The sequence below is a fragment of the Bos grunniens genome, chromosome 4, assembly GCF_055505025.1.
Source record: "Bos grunniens cultivar Pamir isolate PY7600 chromosome 4, Bosgru_T2T1.0, whole genome shotgun sequence".
Classification (NCBI taxonomy): domain Eukaryota; kingdom Metazoa; phylum Chordata; class Mammalia; order Artiodactyla; family Bovidae; genus Bos; species Bos grunniens.
This window is the reverse complement of record NC_141168.1, coordinates 54,884,674-54,904,886: the sequence shown is the minus strand read 5'-3', so window position 1 is coordinate 54,904,886 and position 20,213 is coordinate 54,884,674. Positions and strand designations below refer to the sequence as shown.

Sequence of the window (20,213 nt, the reverse complement as noted above, 5' to 3'; positions counted from 1 at the left end):
GAAGCTCGACACCTGGGGTTCTATTGGACCTCAACCTACGGACCTCTTCATCTGGCTGTTCATTTATAAAATCCTTTATAGTAAACTGGTAAATGTGTGAGAAGGAGGCCATGGGAACCCCTGATCGGTAGCCAAGTCAGACTGAAGTGTGGGTTACCTGAGGACCCACGATGTGCAACTGGCATCTGAAATGGGGGAGCAGTCTCCTGAAACTGACCCTTCACCTGTAGGGTCTGTGCTAACTCTAGGTAATTGGGGTCAGATTTGAATTAAATTGTAGGGACATCCAGTGGGTGTCCATAGAAAACTGGAGAATTGCTTGGTATGGAAAACGCACACATTTGGTGTCAGAAATGTTGTGAATAGATAAACAGTTTTGCTTTATGGGACAATGTCCCTGATCCCATAGGGAGCTCTCAGCCCTCCACCCACCCCTCTGGCTGGCATCACTGGGGTCAAAGGAGATGCAAGTCTCCTCAGGGCTTCCCAGGATGCCTCGCGCACATTTTTCCTACAGTTATCACCTCTCAGCTGGACCCGGATGAGAAGGGAGGTGGGGTTTGTCTTCTCTCCCATTCTCGATGGGTAGGCTCTGGCCTCAGGAGCCTTAGAGCCGAGTGCTCCCAAGAACACTTTCCAGGGAGATGAGAACTGGGTCTGGGCTCCTGAGAGCACCTTGGATTTTTTTTTTTTTTTAACTAAGGACGACGACTCATCTTCCTTCCACACCCACGCAATACGTCCAGCTTCTCTCTCCCCATCTGTTCCAGACTCCAGCCCCAACAAAGCTTAGTGCTGTTGGGGCTAGAAGATTTCAAGAGGCCTTTTCTCCTCCTCCCTCTCCTCCTTTTGTCTTTTTTTCATCTTCTCATTTTCTCTTTCCCTCCCTGTTCTTCACTCACATATTCAAGAAATATTAAGTGTCTGTTAAGAGTCAGATACTGAAAAGCAAAAGTGGGATGAATGAGCACCCCTGGTCTTGGCTCGCCCAGGGCTTATAGTCTGTGACCACGGGAATAAATCTGGATTTAATGCCAAATGCTGAAGAAGACCCTGGATGGTGTATTACTTTCCCATTGCTGCTGTAACACAGGGAACTAAGTGGCTTACAATGACCTGATTTCTTATCTCACGGTTCTGGAGGTCAGAAGTCAGAAAGGGGCCAAAGTCAAGGTGTCAGCATTTCTTCTGGAGGCTCTAGTGAAGAATCTGTTTTCTTATCTTTTCCAGATTCAGGCGCCCACCCACATCCCTTGCCCTGTGGTGGGATGATGCAAAGATGCCCTTCCTCCATCTTCCAAGCCAGTAGCATAGCATCTTCAAATGTCTCTCCTCTGACCCTCCTGCTGCCTCCTGTCACTTATAAGGATGCTTGTGAATATACTGAATAATCCAGGCTACTCACCCATCTTAATATAACTATACCTGCCAAGTCCCTTCTGTCTTTTAAGGCAACACAGTCTACAGGCTTTGGGGGATGAGGCTGTAGGCATCTTTGGTGGGGACATTATTCTGCCTCCCCTAGAGGGGTTTTAAGACAAGGAGGCACGTGGACTGATTTGGCTGTGTGGGAAGGTAATACATTTCAAGAGCAGGAAAGCAAACACGAAGACACGTCTACCAGGATGTGGCAGCAGTTGGGAGGAGGGTGGTGGGGCTTGATGAAGAGCCATGGCAGCCGAGATAGAATGGAGTGCTGTGTAGGAGGGTCTGGAGGCAGGACTTGGTGACAGACTGGCTGGACACAACTGGTGAGTGTGCCAGGGACCATGCACGCTCATCCATCTCATGGGACTGAGTGCTCACTCATGGTGAGTGGGGCGGGGGATAACAAATGGGTCTCAAAAACACCCCTTGCAGACTCCGCAGCCTTTCTCTCTCTCCCCTCCCTGCAGCATCCCTGGAGGCCACATATCCAGGGTGGCAGTGTCCCGAGATGGATCTCTGAAGGACTAAGTGGAGTCAAACTCACCTCCCCACTCTTCCCACCACACTGGCCTGTGATGTGCAAGCAATAAATGTTACAGTATTAAGTCTCTGAGTTGTTAAGGTTCATTTGCTACTGCACCATGGTCTAGGCTACCCTGACTTATGCAGCGAAGGGGAAAGAGGCACCGAGGTTGGCACCTGGGTTTGAGTGCCCGGATGGCTAGCTGACTAAGCCACCGGCCATGGTGGGGAGGGCTGGATGAGAAGCAGGTGGTGGAGGGAATCAGCAAGCTGGAACTCAAGAGTGTCATCTGGGGTGTGTTTAGCTTGAGATGATGCAAAGAGCCAAGCAGAACTAGATTTCAAACAGGCAGTTAGATAAAATTCTAGTGTTCAGAAGGGAAGTTGCCACTGAAGGAAGAGAACAAGAAGCGGTCAGCACAAGGAAGTTATGTAGGGCCATGGGCCCAGATAATATGTCCAATGAGAGGGTGTAGATTCGAGAGGAAAAAAAAAAAGAGAAGAGACTAGGGCCTGGCCCAACAAAAGGAAGGTCACCACTCAGAAGAAAAGTTGGCAAAGAAGACTTGGAGGGCTGGCCAGAAACACAAGGAAAACTGGAAGATTCTGATGACGCAGCTGCAGCGAACTCTGCTTCAAGGAGGAGCTGGTAAAGTGCATCAGACGTGGTTTCAGGGTCAAGAGCGTTCCGGTCCTGTTCTTCCCCACGCAGAGGAAGTCAGAACAGTGCTCTTCCCTGGGGGAACTCTCCACTCTGACACCCCAAGCCTCCCAATTCTCCATGAAACCTGCCTACGCCTTCCTGGCTCAGTCTATCCCACTAAAAGTCTCGATGGGGACTCGGTGAGAGGAATTCAGGCCCAGGGGGATTTCTGCTGGGGTGGGAGGTGATGGTGGGCACACTCCCTGGGGCTGCTCCCACTGAGACGCTGAGACGCACAGCAGCCAAGGAGACGCAGTGCCTTGTGACGGCAGGAGGGGGAAAGACCACTTGGGCAGAAAGCAAGAGCCATTAGCCCCGACTGGAACAAAATAAGGAGCTAATCTCGGGTTGTCATGGCGATGATTCCGTCCAGTTCCACACAGCGTTCAACACTCGTGAGACCGGGGGACTCACACAAAAGCGCGGTCCCCTCTTCTGAGAAGCTGCCCGAGGGTGCCCGGGTATTGTTAGAACAAGTTCCTCATCTCAGCACATGATTCAAGGGCAAAAAATGATTCAACATACTGAAATTTACTTTACAGCCAATGTTGCTGATCCATAAAATGCAGACCAGCTGTGAATTCGGTGCTAGGGGAGTGGAGAGAGGACTAAAGACGCAGCCCTTCTCTGTGGGAGTCAGTGGTCCTCAAAGTGTAGACCCCCAAGCAGGAGTGCCACTGGGACCTTGCCAGAGGTACGGACACTCCGGCCCCATCAGATCCACTGGGTCAGAAACTGGAGCTGGGCCCAGCAATCCGGGTTTTAACAAGCCTTCCAGCAAGTTCTGATGCAGGCTTACGTCTGAGAACTATGGGACCAAAGGAAAACAGGTTTGGACAGAAACTGAACCCTTTGTCAGATCTGGGAAGTGAGTTCCTCAGAGGGAGGGTCCCTGCAGACCCCCATCTGTTCATTCTCAGAGCTGCTGGGAGGTGCAGACAAGAAGCTGATCTTGCTTCAAGGATGGCGAGCCTGGGCCCAGCCTTGCAGAGGTTCCCCACCCCCAACCCCTCAGGCTGCTGGCCTGGTGAGAGTGGAGGTGGGGGCTGGGATATGCACTCTGCACCCTGGACAGGCCTCAGCGGCTGGGTCAGAATAGCAATGAGCAGGCTGCTTGTGTCTCCTCCAAGTCGCTTTCCTCCTGCTCATGCCAAAGCCACTGCTGGCCTCCCTCTTCCATCTCCTCCAGAGTATGGGGCGGGGGACCCCCAAGGAGGACCACACCTGACCAGCCCACTTAAATGCAGGGAAGGCCTCCAGACTGATGACAGCCTGCAGCCCCACAAAGAAGAGGTGCTGGCAGGACTCACGGGGGCTGGCAGGGCTGCCTGGGCTGAACGGAGAGAACAAAGCGGCCAGCCCAGCGGGTGGTGCCTGTGCCCTGCGTGGGCCTGGGGACGCTTCAGAGAGGCAACTCTGGTTCCCACGCACAGGAGTCCTTTCTCCTTGTCTCTTGTCTCCTTTTTTCCTAGCGCTCCCCAGCTGGGACAGCAGACCTGGGGCCTGTCCCAGAGCTGACTCCAGCCCTCAGTGTGACTTGGCCAGTGATGGCCACCTCTGGCCTCGGCCTCTCCGTGCGTCATGATGAAGCCGGACTTGGTGTTGTCTCAAGATCTAGTTCGCATGCAGGGGTTTGGAATGAGGGACAAAACCACTAAATATATCGCCTCAACAAGAGTCCCAATAAACATCCTTAAAACCTGCCAAGGATGGTGCGGATGAAACCACCCAGTCAGAAACTTGCTTTAACTCTCCATGATCTTCCCTGTATTTTCTACTCGCTAAAGCCCCCGCGGAGCTCCAGTGCCCCTCCCCAGCCTATCACTGTCCCTCGGCTTCCACTCTGAAGGCCACTATATACATTACCATCCCATATTCTCTTTAGGGGTGGGGGGTGGGTATCCCAGGATCAGTGAGGAGTAGGATTTAAGCAGACGCAGGTGCCCTCCTGGGAGCCCCCCACCTACAGCTACACAGCTACAACATGCCACAGACGCATCTCATCTCTAACAGACCAGTGTCCTCATTCCAATGCACTCACTTTCAGTCAGTTCAGTTCAGTTCAGTGGCTCAGTCGTGTCCGACTCTTTGGGACCCCATGAATCACAGCATGCCAGGCCTCCCTGTCCATCACCAACTCCCGGAGTTCACTCAGACTCACGTCCATCGAGTCAGTGATGCCATCCAGCCATCTCATCCTCTGTTGTCCCCTTCTCCTCCTGCCCCCAAACCCTCCCAGCATCAGTCTTTTCCAATGAGTCAACTCTTCGCATGAGGTGGCCAAAGTACTGGAGTTTCAGCTTTAGCATTATTCCTTCCAAAGAAATCCCAGGGCTGATCTCCTTCAGAATGGACTGGTTGGATCTCCCTGCAGTCCAAGGGACTCTCAAGAGTCTTCATGGGGACATACAAGTAATATGCTATGCTGTGCTTAGTCACTCAGTCGTGTCCAACTCTTTGAGACTCCATAGACTGCAGCCCGCCAGGCTCCTTTGTCCATGGGGATTCTCCAGGCAAGAATGCTGGAGTGGGTTGCCTTGCCCTCCTCCAGGGGATCTTCCCAACCTAGGGATTGAACCTAGGTCTCCCGTATTGCAGGCAGATTCTGTACCATCTGAGCCACCACGGAAGCCCAAGAATGCTGGAGAGGTAGCCAATCCCTTCTCCAGGGGATCTTTCTGAACCAGGAATTGAACCAGGGTCTCCTGCATTGCAGGTGGATTCTTTACCAGCTGAGCTACCAAGGAAGCCCACAAGTAGTAAATATATAAATATTAGTACATGCTCCTGCTCAATTGCTTAGTCGTGTCCAACTCTGTGACCCTTTGGACTGTAGCCCACCAGGCTGCTCTGTCCATGGGATTCTCCAGGCAAGAATACTGGAGTGGGTTGCCATTTCCTCCTTCAGGGGATCTTTCTGATCCAGGATTGAACCCACATCTCCTGCATTGTAGGCGGATTCTTTACTGCTGAGCCATCAGCATAAAAATATATATATAAGTGTTGCCGTGAATTCACACTCACAGTCACTGGAACAGGCTGACAGATTTCCTTGTTCAGGTGTGTTTCAGTGATGCTGGCTGACCCTTGACCAATGTTCCATGCATAGCGTGTGTGCTTGGGACAGAAGGGGCAGGGGAAGTGCAGAGAAGGGCTATATAGCAGGAGAGCTAGTCTCTCTCCATTCACCCCAGGCACAGATTTCAATACCAGAATGCACAACTGCTGACCCTTGCTTACTGTCAGACTGGACTCTTGTCTCCCAGACAGGTTTGCCTGGACCCTGAGCACTGCTCTCTGGCCTGAGTTGACATGAGCACCCTGGAGGATGGTCTTCTCTGACCAAACCAGTGGTTCTAAAACTTGGATACACTCTAGAATCATTGAGAGGCTTTTAACACACACTCTCAACAAGCTACCGTGCCCAAATGCTCCCCTCATTGCTTTGGGGAGGGCCTGACCATCAGCATCTTTAAATGCTCCCAGAAGCTCTACAAGGCACAATGGGATGAATGGCTACCCATGGTTCATAAATGTGTTAAACCTGAAGCCAAGGATGCCCCGAGGACCCAGCCTGAGTCTTGAGTCAAGCCCAAGCCCTGGCAGCTGACAGGATAGCAGGTATCTCCCAGGACATCTGCACTGGAGTGCCCAGAGGCCCCCTGCTCTGAAGGACCCTCGAGGTGGGCTACTCCAACCTCAGCCAGCAGGAAGGAGCCCTGAAGTGAGCTGAGCTGGACACTCATGCCTCCCCTCTACCTGCCCCTCTCCTTCCACAAGGCTGAAGCTGGGGCCTGGGAGACCTAGCCAAGCAGGTCACTAGAGGCTGAGGCCTCCAGCCAGCCCGGCCCTTAGAAACACAAACACCCTCTGGCCTTTAGTAGCCAAGAAAATTGCAGGCCTTCGGTGGCGGGGGGCGGGAGCAGGGTGGGGCGGGGATGCGGGGGAGTGGGGGGGGGGGGCTGTCTCTTCCCTCCTTTCTGAACCAAAATGCAGTCTAGTGATCAGAGAGCACGAACTCTGGAAGGATCAAAGGCGTGTCCTGGCTCCACCCTTCCAGGCTGTGTAACTTACTAGGTAACAGGTAGTGACCTACTTACTCTCTTGTGAGTCTGTACAACCTCATCCAGAATATGGGAGGAAAATGCTACCCGGCTCGTAGGTTGGTGAGGTTTAAATGAGCTATGCTATGCAATTGTAAATGTGTAATAATTTAGAACCTGGCCCCTGGTATCTGAGTGCCAGCTGTCACAATTTCCTCCGACCATACTCACTGCCCCCTTCCTACTTTTACTGGGGTCAGTCCCCACCTGGAACTTCCCTGGCTTCCCCATCTTCCCCAAATCTGGTCCCTAATCCCTCTCTGCTCTTCCAGAAAGCCTTCCCAGATGGTCTGAACTTCACTGACCTATTCCGTAGAGATGTCTGTACACTCCCCAGGAGAACTCTACAGGTAGGGCTATCAGTGTGTGAACCTCTCTCTCGGCAGGCCCCCATCCTTCCCCTGACCTTGCCTGCACTCCACCAGGCAGGATCCAAGATGCCAGCTTGTCATGGGAGTTGAATGAGTGAGAGGGTGAGGGGATGAGTGAGTGAGTGAATGAATGAGCCAGTGGGTGGGTCAGTGGAATTTTTCCATAGGCTTGAGATCCCTTGCTCAAGTTCAGGTTTGAGGGTAACCTGACTCACAGGGTCCCCGAGGCAGGGTTAGAGGAGAGAGGTCCAGGTGGTATCCTGGGAAAAGCTGGAGAGATAGTAGCTTGGGGGAGGAAGCCCCCAGTGCCATCCCCTCCTACCTCCGGCTCCAGGGGCAGTGGACACACAATACACACATACCTGCTCCCTGGACCTCAGCCATACCTCCCTCTAGCTCGCCCCCACAGACTTCAATCCAGGGTTCCAGATATAGGGACCTACTCACTCCCCTTCCCCACCCGCCTCTTGCTGCTGTGGTTCCCTCAGCCTAGAACGTTCTCCCCAATCATCCATCCCTCAGCTCTCACCTACCGTCAAGAGCTGCCCCTCCCCAGGGCCTAACTCAAGGATTCTCAGCCTAGTTTCTCATCAGAATTGCCTGGGGGGCCTTTAAAAGTCATGGCGACTATGACAGACTGAGGTTCTGGTTGAATTGGTTTGGATTGGGTCTTGGCTACGTTTTCCTAAAAGCTGCCGTGTCTGAGGCACACGCAGCCAGGTGTGAGGACCAAGGATCTGGCTTAAACGCCACCTTCTCCATGAATCCTTCCCCACAGAGAATTCCTTTCATTCGTCCTCTCCTGAGAACACCTGGAGGGGAGAGCCCCTCCCAGCGGTTCTGGCCTGCCCCTCTTGGGTGGCACCCATCATTACACCTGCCTCGCCCACATTCACACTTCTGCCAGGATACCCATGCAGGCAGGGCCTCTTGTCCTCCTCCTGCCCAGGGCTCCATGGGTGCGATTAACTTGCACACCTGTGGGCCCAGTCCCCACCCTACTTCCCATCTCTACCTGTCCCTACCTGATGCTTCCTACCGCTCAGTCCCAAGTATATCTGAGACCTGTGATTCAGGAACAGTGGCCTCGTGCTGGGAGGCAGGGTGTTTGGGTTCCAGGCCCGCCTGAGTCTGACACTCCCTCTTCCCATGGTTGCAAAGAATCACTTCCTTCTGGGTCCCACGTTCCCATCCTCTAGACAAGAGGCCTGGATCGGCTATTCGTTGAGTCTCTTGCAACTGTGTGCCCATCTGGGCCCCCCACCTTGGTTTCCCTGGCTGGTGGGGCCTCAGATCCACTTTTGGCCTCAGGTAGGGCTGAACAAGAGCATGGCTGGAGGGAAAGGCCAGCATGGCTGGGAGGGACTCCATTACTAGTTAATGTTCGCTGAGCTGACTGGCTAGGGAGTTCAGCCCAGAGGGACCATTACAATTAACTGATCTGCAGGCTAACTAAATATTTAAATAAATGGTTCTCAAAAGAGCTCCCTGAGAATGGAGAAGACCAAAGAGAAAGGTAGATCCCTCTAGAGGGGGCAGAGAGTCCCACCTTCCAGCAACTGAGGCATGGGAAAGTCTAAGGAGTTCTCCAGAGATGCCCCCTACCCTCAAGTCCCCAGCTTCCCATGCAGACCCTCCTGCCTCTGCTGGGGTCAGGGTGCCCTTGATCTATGGGCCTCGGTGTCCCATAGGAGGAAAGGGTACACAGGACCACTGGTTGGCAGCCAGGGGCCAGGCTCCTCCCTTGGGACACCTGGTAATGTGAGGTTTGGGGGCTGTCACTGAGATTAGGGGTGGCACAGGCATCTAGTGGGAGAGCGAGGGCCGCTAAATGTCCTGCCATGTGCGGCAGCATCCGACCTAAGGGAGCAGCCTCCTGCCCTCCACGCTCATAGCAGCCCAGGAGAACAGCGGCACAGACACACAGGGCTGGGTTTCCCGCTGCAACCTGTTCTCTGCCCTCTGATGGGGTGAGCAGAGGAGACAAGCATGATCCCATACCTCATGCTCTGAGCTGACCAGGTGCTCTCTAACTTGGCCACCAGCAACAGCTGTGTCCCTTCTGCCACAAGACCCAGGCTGCCTGCTAATGAGCTCTCTGACAGCCGCTGGCTGCCCAACCCAGATACCAGCTCATTCTCGGCCCCCATGGGAGTGAAGGCAGCCACGTGCAGTCACCTGGAATAGCCCCTTTCAGAGGGAGGCATCTAGGCAGGCCATCCTCAAGGAGGGCAACTCCAGCATCACTGCCCAGAGCAGATCCAGGGCTCCATCGCCCCAAAGGGCTTTCTGAAGGACCCAAGGACCTGTACCCTCCACCACTTTCTGTAGGTGGCCAGAGGTGGCAACCTCAGTTCTAAGGCTGACCTTAGATGTTCCAGAGGTGGTGGCCCTCCCCACCACCATCCTCACCTGGGGAGGAGTCATTCAAGCCCATCAGGTCATTCACCCTCTGGATCTTCTCCAGGCACATGGCTTGCTCCTTCTTGAAGATGCAGTCGGAATGCATGGCGGTGGCCTGCAGGGGACACAGGGGATAAATGGTGGGGAGGAGCAGGGAGGTTCACTGCCAAGCCCGGCTACTTAAGCCTCAGGGGCAGTGGGGGTGGGGAGCAAAAGAAGCAGGAAGAGGACAGCAACCGAGAGATTTCAGAAGCAGCAGTGCCTCCGCTTTGTCACAAATGCCATGAGGACTCTTCCACTTTACCAGCTCAGTGCGGGACCCGGGCAGATCCCACCCCCTCCCTGGCTCTCAGTTTCCGTGTTTTATCATAACATTAGCAAATACATAGATAGCACCATACTAAAGTGCATGCATTACTCTGTCCTATCCATGCATACATATATACCAAGAGTACTACAAACAAGGCACTATTTTTACCATTTCCCATTCAACAGATGTGAGACCTAAGCACAGAGATGTTAAGAAACTTGCTCAGAGTCACACAGCTTAGTAGACTGAACAGCCAGAATTCAAATTCATGCAGTCTAGCTTCAGAGACCCCGAGGCTATGACTGCATTTTAGGGGAGCAAGCAGCAGGTGAGACAGAGGAGGGAGTTGGTTGAGAGAGTTCATCCTTTCTCTCCTCTTGGGGCCCAGGAGCTGCAGGTGAAGGACAGTGATAGCACTGCATGGCGCTTACTAACCATGCTCATTTACTCCTGCCCCATTTTACAAAAGAGGAAAACTGAGGCTCAAAGAAGTTAAAAACAACTCCTGCTCAAGGTCATACTGCCTGCTGGTTAGTGGCAGATACTGGATTTAAGTGTAGGATCAAATAACTTCAAAGCCCATGAATGCTGTCATGACAGCTGCATACTTATGCTGTCACTTCTGCTTAAAACTCCAGGGCAGGGATAGTTTCACAAGGGGATGTTGGTAAGTGTGGAGGCAGGTGCCAGGCATCACAGGCTGCCAAGAGCAGGGCTCAGGGATCCAGTCTAGCGCTGACTGTTCACAGTTGTGTAGGGAAAGAGCTGAGCGTGTCTATAGTCACACAGTAAGGCAAGCTAGAGGCAGGACTGGCATCAAGGGCTCTGAAGAGAGCTGCATCTATGCTGGTCAGAATTCCCAGATAGAGGAGCAGGGGGGCAATGCCTTGGAGCCCCCCACCCTATCCCTCTTGGTCAAGGAGAGGCTTCTGAGCTCTAGCTAGAGGCTTCTGAGCTCTAGCCTGCCAGAGATTAGCAGGCTGGGAACCAGGATCTAAATTGCCTTATGCAGCCCTAATGAGGGCCCATGAATACAGCTTAGCAGGTTGTATACTGCACACCTCTAAAGGCTGCCACATATGTGTGTGTGTTAGTCACTCAGTCATGTCCGACTCTTTGTGACCCCATGGACTATTAGCCTGCTAGGCTTCTCTGTCCATGGAATTCTCCAGGCAAGAATATTGGAGTGGGTAGCCATTCTCTTCTCCAGAGAATCTTCCTGAACCTGGGTCTTCTGCATTGCAGGCAGATTCTTTACCGTCTAAGTCACCAGGGAAGCCCACATATATTACTATCATAATCAATTTGTAAATTATGTAACAATTTCTTGTCAAACCGGTACAAGATCTTCAGGAAGAAGCACCCTTTTCAATGCACACAATGGTGCGGGATGGTCCAGTTGGGGTACAGGCAGAGATACCAGCCATGTGAATTGAGCTTGGCTGAGACCACATAAAAGACACAGGTTATCTCAGGTGGGAGCTCGAGTGAGCCTGGGGCTCTGGCTGGTCATGGCGGGGGCGGCGGAGGGGCGGGCGCGAGGTCAGCTCGGGTCCTGGGTCCTTACCATAGGCAGCAGGAGGAGAGCAGCCAGGGAGACCTGCGCGATGCTGGCCATGACGCTTCTCAGCCTGCAAGGCGGCTCAGGCCAGTGCCGCCCGCCTCTCATTCACAGCCGCCACTGCTCAACCCCAGGTGTCTACAGGCTAGAAAGAAAGGAAAAGCATGTCTCCCGCAGGTTCGGTGGCACAGGAGGGGCAGGGACACTCCCTCTCCCCTACGCACAGCAAAGCCTCCAAGGGCACCCCCGTCCATGCCTTTTTATGTGCAGTTCTTTATTCTTCTAACACACAAGCATCTGCCAAGCACCTGCTCAGTACCAGGCGCTGAGGCCACAGCAGGGAACCCGCTGGCCCGGGTGCCCATCGGACTATGAGAATGGTCTGGATGGCTTTGTCCTCCGCAGCAGATGACTGTGTCCCTGGATCTCCCTCCACAGTGGCAAAGTTTTAGCTGGCACATACATGCCCACCCGGAGAGGACATTTCCAGGTCCCTCCTGCTCTCGGGTGCAGGCATGTGATGAATTTCCTACCTGTGGAATGTGGGTGACATGACACGTGCCACCCCAATACCACCTATCCCTAAGGCAGCACGTGCTTGCCCCTGCTGCTCTTTCCCCTCCCCAGACCCAGTCTGGATGGAGCAGTCAGGATAACACCTGAGGGATGGGGAACAACTCGCCAGGGGCAGCCAGGATGACGGAGTGGGCCCCAGGGCGCTGAGCCTCCCTGCCAGCCTGAAGGACCACCTAGCTGCTGGCTACTAGGTGACAAGGAGCTGCTCTTCTCTCCAACTCACTAGCTCATACAGGGCCACTTTGTTCCAGCAGCCGAGCCTGGTCCCCAACAAACATAGCATCCTTTCACCCTGCCTCAGCCCACTCGGCCTCCAGGATAAAACCATCACCAATGCAACAGACAAAACGTGATGCTACGGAGGATGTGCTCAGACCTGGAGGATCTCCCCCTCAGAGCTCCCAGGGACCAGACAGGGCAAAGGGAGTCAAGTGAGGAGGTTGAGGGAGCCCCAGCACCTGCCCAGAGGAAGAGTTTAGTCTGCTTCTAAAATCAATCAGTAATTGATATGCCTCACATGCCAGCAATTTGGCATCTGGGTATCTATCCTAGGGAGATATCTGCACTTGTACAGAAAGAAGCATATGCAAGAATGTTCACTGCAGCATCATTTAAAATAGCATCAACAGCAAAAAAAAAATGGGGTAGCCAACCATCCATCCGACAGGCACTGTTTATAGACCCCTGCATAGCCATACAATGAAGTACTAAACAGTAATTAAAAGTTATTATTACTATTAAATTATTACTAAAAATATTGACTAGGCCCATATCAGGGCCACCACTAACCCATAGGTGCCGGGGTTGCATCCATGGGGAGACCCAAGGGGCTGTATCCCAACCATGAGTCCTTGCACACCCCCATCAATGGGCAGAGCAGCCATCACTCCAGGGCCCTCTGTGCCCCCAGAATTTCTGCCTCCTCATACCTCCCTCCTCTCCTCACCTCTTCAAGCTCAATCTGGTGACAAATAAGCACCCAAAGAGAAGAAAGAAAACCAATTTTAGGAAGGTTCAAGGAAAGGGGGACCTTCTCTACCTACCTGCTGTTCTGCCTTTTGGGGATCACTTGGAAATACTGAGGAGGGCCAGGGTATCCCCAAGAGATGCTCTGAGGCCAGGGGTGCCTTAGGGATGCTGGCCCAGTCTCTCCCCTGCAGGTCAAGAAGGACTGGGCAGGCTGGGGGAACACTGGCCCCAGTACCCCTGGGCATCCCAGGCACAGGCTTCAGCCTCTGTATCCCCTCCCAGAATCCTCCAAACACCTGGCGCCACACTACCTCTGGCACAACTTGGCACCGGTGGTCCCCAGGGGAATCTGTCATCTCCACTAACCCTAGGGAGGCCCAAGGCCCTGTCTTCAGAGAACTGGAGCTCCCTACACACCTGGCTGGAAGAGAGGAATGCTGGGCCCACAGTGCCTCAGCAGATGCTGGAGACTAAGGGCTCAGAAAAGCTCCTAAGGCAGGAAGCCTCCGATATCTGGGCTAATTCTCCCGCACGTGCTACAATGAGGAGCAAAGGCTGATGGGGCCTGGGGTCAGAGAAGCTTCCACCCAGGACAAGGCTGGTGCCCCCCATACCTCTGTCGACCACCCTGGCAGTCCTCAACTTGGGCTGTCCAGCAGAATTGCTGAGGAGCATTTAAAAATACCCCCACCCAACTGAGTCAGAATCCCTCAGGCTGGGCCCAGGTACCAGTGTTGTTTAAATTCTACAGGAGATTCTCATGTAGAGACAGGATTATAAAGCCTTTGCTTTAAGCCTTTGCTTTAACTTTAACTTAACAGAACCAAGAGCATTAGCCTGGAAGAGCAAGTGGCTGGCCCTGTTGCGGTTGTTCTAGGGGGCAAGTGGGTGGCAGCAGGCAAGCAGGAGTTTGTTTTTGAGGACTGGTGCTCTCTCTCTCTCTCTCTCTCTCTCTCTCTCTCTCTCTCTCTCTCTCTCACACACACACACACACACACACAGAAACAGGTCTACAGAGAGAGCATGACAACACATCAATTCCACAGAGACTTTACCCCCAGGGCACCCACCTGAAGGCATCAATACAAACACCCAAGTGTGGAATAATGAAGGTGGAAACTCCTTGGGGGATCAACAGACAACTCCACACATGTTCACATAAATGCCAAGGCACCCTCACAGAGCACAGAACAAAGGTATGTGCAGATGCATCACCCAGAGATTTACATCTTCAGGTACATTTATCGGATTATTAACGCATGTAACCATACACGCACTCATTCTGCAAAAGCATTCAGAATTTAGAGGCAGCAGATTTATCCGGATTCAGATGGGACTGTAGGTACACACGCATATGAGCATATGAGCATGCACACACAGACACATAGACAAACACATCCATACACACACACACGCACACACACACACACACCATGCCCTGACTTGCAGGATGCTTATCCCTGCAGTGAATTAATAACAAGCTGGAGCAGAGGCCCCAGCCTAACTGCCTAACCATCCCCCAGCTCTCTGCTTTGTCACCAGGCTGCTCAGACAATGATGAGAACCAAGACAGCAGTGTAAGCCCCCACCCCACCCCAACCCTGTGCCGCATGGTAGAGGGGATACTCTCAATACAGGGCCTCCTCTGGAACTAGAGCTGGGTTCCTGATTCCCACTTTTGCTCTCTCTAGTTTACCTTCCCCAACTACAGTCTACCCTCTGCCCAACAGGACACAGACATCACTCACCAAGGCATGGAGAGAGGGAACTTGCGGGCTCCCAGGCCTTGATCATCCCTCTCCCCAACCTCAGCTGGGAACCTGGTCTCAGGATATAATCCCAGGCCCACCTCTTTTCCCAGACCCCCACCCCAAGACCACTGTACAACCCTTAGAGCTTACAGTCTGAGGCCACCTGCCCCAAACCTCATATACATCTGGACCACATGGGGCGGGGGGGGTCCTCTGTCCCAGGAAAGCCCTTCCAAATGTAACCCCTGGGTCTGCCACTGCCAGCCCTGTCCCCTGCTTCCTGTCAAGGCTGCCTCCCTTTTCTGGACTCCCCCAAGCTGTCAATGACCCTCATAAGGGCCACGGTCAAGCCTGGCCACTACAGCCCGGGGTTGGACTCTCCCCTCCCTCAGGATGGATGCTGGGCTCTTTCAGCCCCACCACACATGTGGCTCAGGATGACCAGCTCACCGATATTCCCAGGCTCTGTCTCTTGGGTCCAGGCTCTGCTGAGATAAAACAGCTTTTGCAACTGATCTGAAGGCAATTAAACTATATACTGGCATTTAGTATGGTGGACTTGAGAACCATTTTGCTAGAGTTTTAAGCCTAAAGACCTCAGGCAAGCCACTTAACTTTTCTGTGCCTTGATTCAATTATATGTGAAATGAGAATAATAATACCTACTTCATAGATGTTACTAAGAGGCATCAACCAATTCATGTAAGTTAACTATAGACAGGGCTTCCCTGGTGGCTCAGTGAAAAAGTATCCACCTGCACGGGGGACCCGCGTTCAATCTCTGGATCGGGAAGATGCCCTGGAGAAGGAAACAGCAACCCACTCCAGTATTCTTGCCTGGGAAATTCCATGGACAGAGAAGTCTGGTGGGCTATAGTCCTTGGGGTCCCGAAAGAGTTGAACACGACTTAGCGATTAATAAAGCATACAAAAATACAAACAATTAAAAAAAAATACAAACCAAACCAAACAACAATAAGCCATAGACAGTAGAGTACATCCTGGCTCCCAATAAGGACTAGCCATATGCTAACTATTATTATCTTACCACCTTGTGTTCAGGCTTTTTTTTTTTAATCATCTCTTTTTACTGTCATCTCTACCCCATAAGTGTTAGTCCCTCAGTCATGTCTGACTCTTTGTGACCCCATGGACTGTAGCCCACCAGGCTCCTCTGTCCATGGAATCCTCCAGTCAAGAATACTAGAGTGGGTTGCCATTCCCTTCTCCAGGGGATCTTCCCGACCCAGGGATTGAACCTGGGTCTCCTGCATTGCAGACAGATTCTTTAGCATCTGAGCCACCAGGGAAGCCCTCTGTCACATTCAAAATGGGAACATCAGGTCTGCACTTTTATTCACTAATGGCTAACATTTATTAAACAGTCAGTACGTGCCAGGCACTCTTCCAAACAATAAATATACATTATCTCATTTCACCTGCCCCAAACCTATGCCATCTTTACTAGCATTATCCTCACTCTACAGCTGAGAAGACTGAGGCACAGAGAGGGTAGGCAACTTCCCCAAGGTCACACAGCAAGCATGTGGTAGAGCTGGGGAGTGAACCGAAAGAGCCTGGCTTCAAAGCTTGTGCACTCCATCCCTATGCTCCCACCACTCTCTGTTATTGCTAAAAGGAAGACCAGCTCAGAATCCATTGGTATCCTAATAGCAATCCCTCTCACATCCCCTGGACTAGTGAGGCCGTCTGCTACCCCTCTACCCACATTTCTATGTCTGAAGCTCCCTACATGGAAGAGTTCATGACAGACATAGCATTTCAGACCTGAAATGGACTTTGAAGGCCACCTCCCCATGGTACTGAGCTTCCTGTGGGGAAACTGAGTCCAGAGTTGGGGAGACACTTCCCAAGGTCACCCAAAAGAGAGTTCTGGAGCCTTGCCTGGCAGGAATGGATGTGTGACAAATATGCAGACTACAGGGGAGTCGGCTCCCCCCTCCAGACTTGGGAGGGCCTGCCCTCCTCAGGACCTACAAGCCCAGTGACTGGCCTGGAGCAGGAACAGCAAGAGCAGCCGTGTCCTGCAGCGAGCCACTGCGCCAGGCACACAGGAAGACGGCATCATCAGTCAGCACACCGGAGCCAGCAGTGACTCACTGGGCTCTGCATGGAGTGGGAGGGGACTTGGAGACCCTGCAGCATCTCCCACGCTGCCCCACACCCTGAAGGACCCTCTCTGTAGCCCTCCCTGCTGAGATGGTCCAGTTTCTAGGCTTGGGAGCTCAGCCCTCTCTAGGGCCCCCAGGGGAAGCTTTGATGTCTTTCCACCACATCCTTCCAGGCCAGCCCTGAGCAGCACAGGTTCCTCTGTCTCCTGGGAGTGCCCACTGGAGGAGAGCAGCATCTCACTCTTCTTCTCCGTGGAGGCGCATAGCCCTGGGTCCCTCCTCTGTCCTCATGGGGTTGGGGCATCTGCTATTGGCATCTCCTCTGGCCGTTCAGCATCCGTCCCCATCATGGAGCAGTGCCAAGCCTGGACACCAGATCGAAGACGACCCAGAGAAAGTGGACCATTCACCTCCCTTACTCTACACATGCCCCCTTTACTTATGAAACCTGAGCAGCACCCACCCCTGACTTCCTCCTCTCCCTCCTAGTACAGGGGACCAGAGAGGGAAGGCTGAAAAATGAAACACTGCCCCTCCAACTCACCCCTCAAATGGAGGGAACTTAACTTGTTTCTGGGAAAGAAGAACCTCTTTTTTCACCAATAAGGTCAGAGCTGATAAAGGTCAGTGCCCAACGCTGCAGTGAGGGGAGTTCTGGCAATGGACAGATTAATCATTAATGCGAATGTTCTTCTTTGATGTTCAAATGTTCCCCTTTCAAAGTCTAGTTCCCGGAGGCCTATGCACAGCAGAAGACAGAAGTCATATCCCTGAAAGGGTCTCCTACTATTCTTACACATAGGGAACCCAGGCTCAGGAAAGGCTGGGCATACACGGGCACTGGTGGCATGTGTGTGTGTGTGTGTGTGTGTGTTCGTCACTCAGTCATATCTAACTCTTTGCAACCCCATGGACTGTAGCCTGCCAGGCTCTTCTGTCCATAGGCAAGAATACTGGAGTGGGTTGCCATTCCCTTCTCCAGGGTAGAAGAGAATGCCTGAAGCGTCTGCCTACAATGCGGGAGACCTGGGTTCTATCCCTGGGTCAGGAAGATCCCCTGGAGAAGGAAACGGCAACCCACTCCAGTATTCATGCCTGGAAAATCCCATGGACTGAGGAGCCTGGTGGGCTACAGTCCGTGGGGTCGCAAAGAGTCAGACACGACTGAGGGACTTCTCTCTTCTTCTCCAAGGGATCTTCCCAACTCAGGGATTGAACCTGGGTTTCCTGCATTGCAGGTGGATTCTTTACCATCTGAGCCACCAGGGAAGCCCACCCATTGTTAATAACGTCTCATTTCATAAGTGAGGGTTAGAGGCCCAAAGTGACCCAGAGTCTTTCTCAAGGTCACGCTGCCAAACCTTTCCACACTAGCTAGTCCAGGCGCATCTCCTATCCCTGAAGGGTCCTAGGAATCCTCTGTCAGGGACAGCCCCCCAAGGGCCTGGAAGAGGAAGAAGGGAGAAGAATGGAAATCAGGAAAGAGAAGATAAAAGAAAGGGGAGAGCATGAGGAGGGGCGGGAGGTGATGGAAGGCAGTGGGAGGCAGGGGTGGGAGGAGAGGGCATAGTGCGGGAGGGGAAACAGGAAGCAGGCACTGGTTTGCGGATGGGTGACTGTGCCCCTCCCAGGCCGGTCCTGAGGCTCGAGGCCGGTGGGATGGAGAGCGTGGCCATCTGCACTGAGCCTCTTGCTAACCAACCGTCCCTCTGGAGGGGATGCTGACCCCTGGAAGGGATGGCCAGCTCTGACTGGCACCTGGAACAAGTAGGGCACTCGGTGGGGACCCTAAAACTCGAGGGCTGCCTGGTGATGAGCTTAGAAAGGTGACTGAAGAGTGTTGAGGGACCCAGCAAGGTGAGGGGTGGTGAGATGGTGGAAGGTTGGTGCCAGTCTGGAATGCCAGGGACGCAGCAGCCTAGTTACAGGAGAGAGGGCTGGGGCACTGAAGAGTTTCAGGCAGGGGACTGAAGTGCTAGGCTTCTCATTTAGGGAATATTTCTCAGAAGGCTGGTGAGCTCAGTGGAAGAAGAAAACACAAGCAAAAAACCTGGGATCCAGGTAGAGGAGATGGTGGTCTGGGCAGGGAAGGGCAGCTGGAATGGGAAGTGGAGGACAGAATCCAGAGACTTGAGAAAGTGGAGAAAGATCTCCCATGCCTCTCCTCTGGGGAAACGGCAGGAAAGAAATGTCAGAAGGGGACAGGAGGGATAGGAGAAACTGAGCAGGACCCGGTCCACCACACAGCCTTAAATCAGAAGCTGGAACATTCAGGGGTATCCACAAAGGGACTCTATGTTTTATTCCCCAGCCACCCCTCAGTGGTGCCCATTTGTCATGGGAGAAAGGTGACCACTAAGGCAATGCATGGAGCTGGGATAAGAGAGTGCAGGTATTCCACAAGGACAATACAACCTCCTATCACCACTTCCAGGAAGCCCAGCCTGGCTGCACCCACCTCCACTGGCCTCACCCTCCTCTGACAACCACCAGACCTAGATGAGGAAACCCCTCACCCCTGCCGGGGCTGTTTCAGGTCTCATCCTTGTCTTTACGAGTTTGAAGTCTTGTCCGAAAACAAGGGGCATGCCCTGGTTTCCCTGCGGGTTTTCCTCCTGGTGGAGATGGGCATGTCCTTGGCCAACAGGGTGAATGGGAGAGGGGCTCAGGACCTGTTTGGTGAGTCCAGTGACATGATATCCTTTCATTTTCAGGCATGAACACCATCTCCAGGTGTCCTTAGCATGGGAGATGTATAACATGAACCCAGCAGAAGCTTGTCTAGGATGCTGAGGTCAGGCATTAAATAGACAGGTACCCTGAGCTCCAGGCAGGGTGAAGACAGGCATCCAGGGGACCCTGGAGCAATGTGGGCTCCCAGGACTAAAGCTCCTCCATTCTTCCACCTCTTAAACCACTTCTCTTTGCTAACCTATAGCCCAGAAGATCACAAACCCTTCTAGCAGATTGGATCCAGCCTGTCACCTATTTTTATACAGTCAGGGAGCCAAAAATGGTTTTTACATTTTCAAATGGTCAGGAAAAAAATCAAAAGGCTCATATTTCATGACACAGGAAAACTGTGTGAAAATCAAATTTGTGGCCATAAATAAAGCTCATCAGAACACAGCTCTGCTCATTTGCATAAGTAGCATCTATGGCTGCTTTTACGTTATGACAGCAGAATGAAGCAGTTGCAACGGAGTGCACAGCCAGCAAAAGCCTAAAATAATTTACTATCTGGCCCTTTGCAGAAAAAGCCTGCCAACCCTCGTTCCAGCCTCACGCAACACACACACACTTTCTCCATTCAGTGTCAACGTCGTGCACATGGACACTCGTTAGTGTCTAAGGCAGACTTTGTGGTCTTCATGAACAGACACC

General features: G+C 52.8%; 1 protein-coding gene across 5 annotated transcripts in view; it reads right to left on the bottom strand.

Moving 5' to 3' along the window:
* ADCYAP1R1 (ADCYAP receptor type I) overlaps positions 1-20,213 on the bottom strand; it is a 107,729-nt gene that overhangs the window by 39,227 nt on the left and 48,289 nt on the right. For all 5 annotated transcript variants that reach the window (XM_086398471.1, XM_086398473.1, XM_086398470.1 and 2 more), the window contains exons 2-3: positions 11,408-11,546; positions 9,540-9,645 (exon numbers count right to left, since the gene is read on the bottom strand). In XM_086398471.1, coding sequence (XP_086254597.1) covers positions 9,540-9,645; positions 11,408-11,509 — 208 coding nt within the window. In that variant the 5' untranslated portion in view covers positions 11,510-11,546. The remainder of the gene's footprint in view (positions 1-9,539; positions 9,646-11,407; positions 11,547-20,213) is intronic.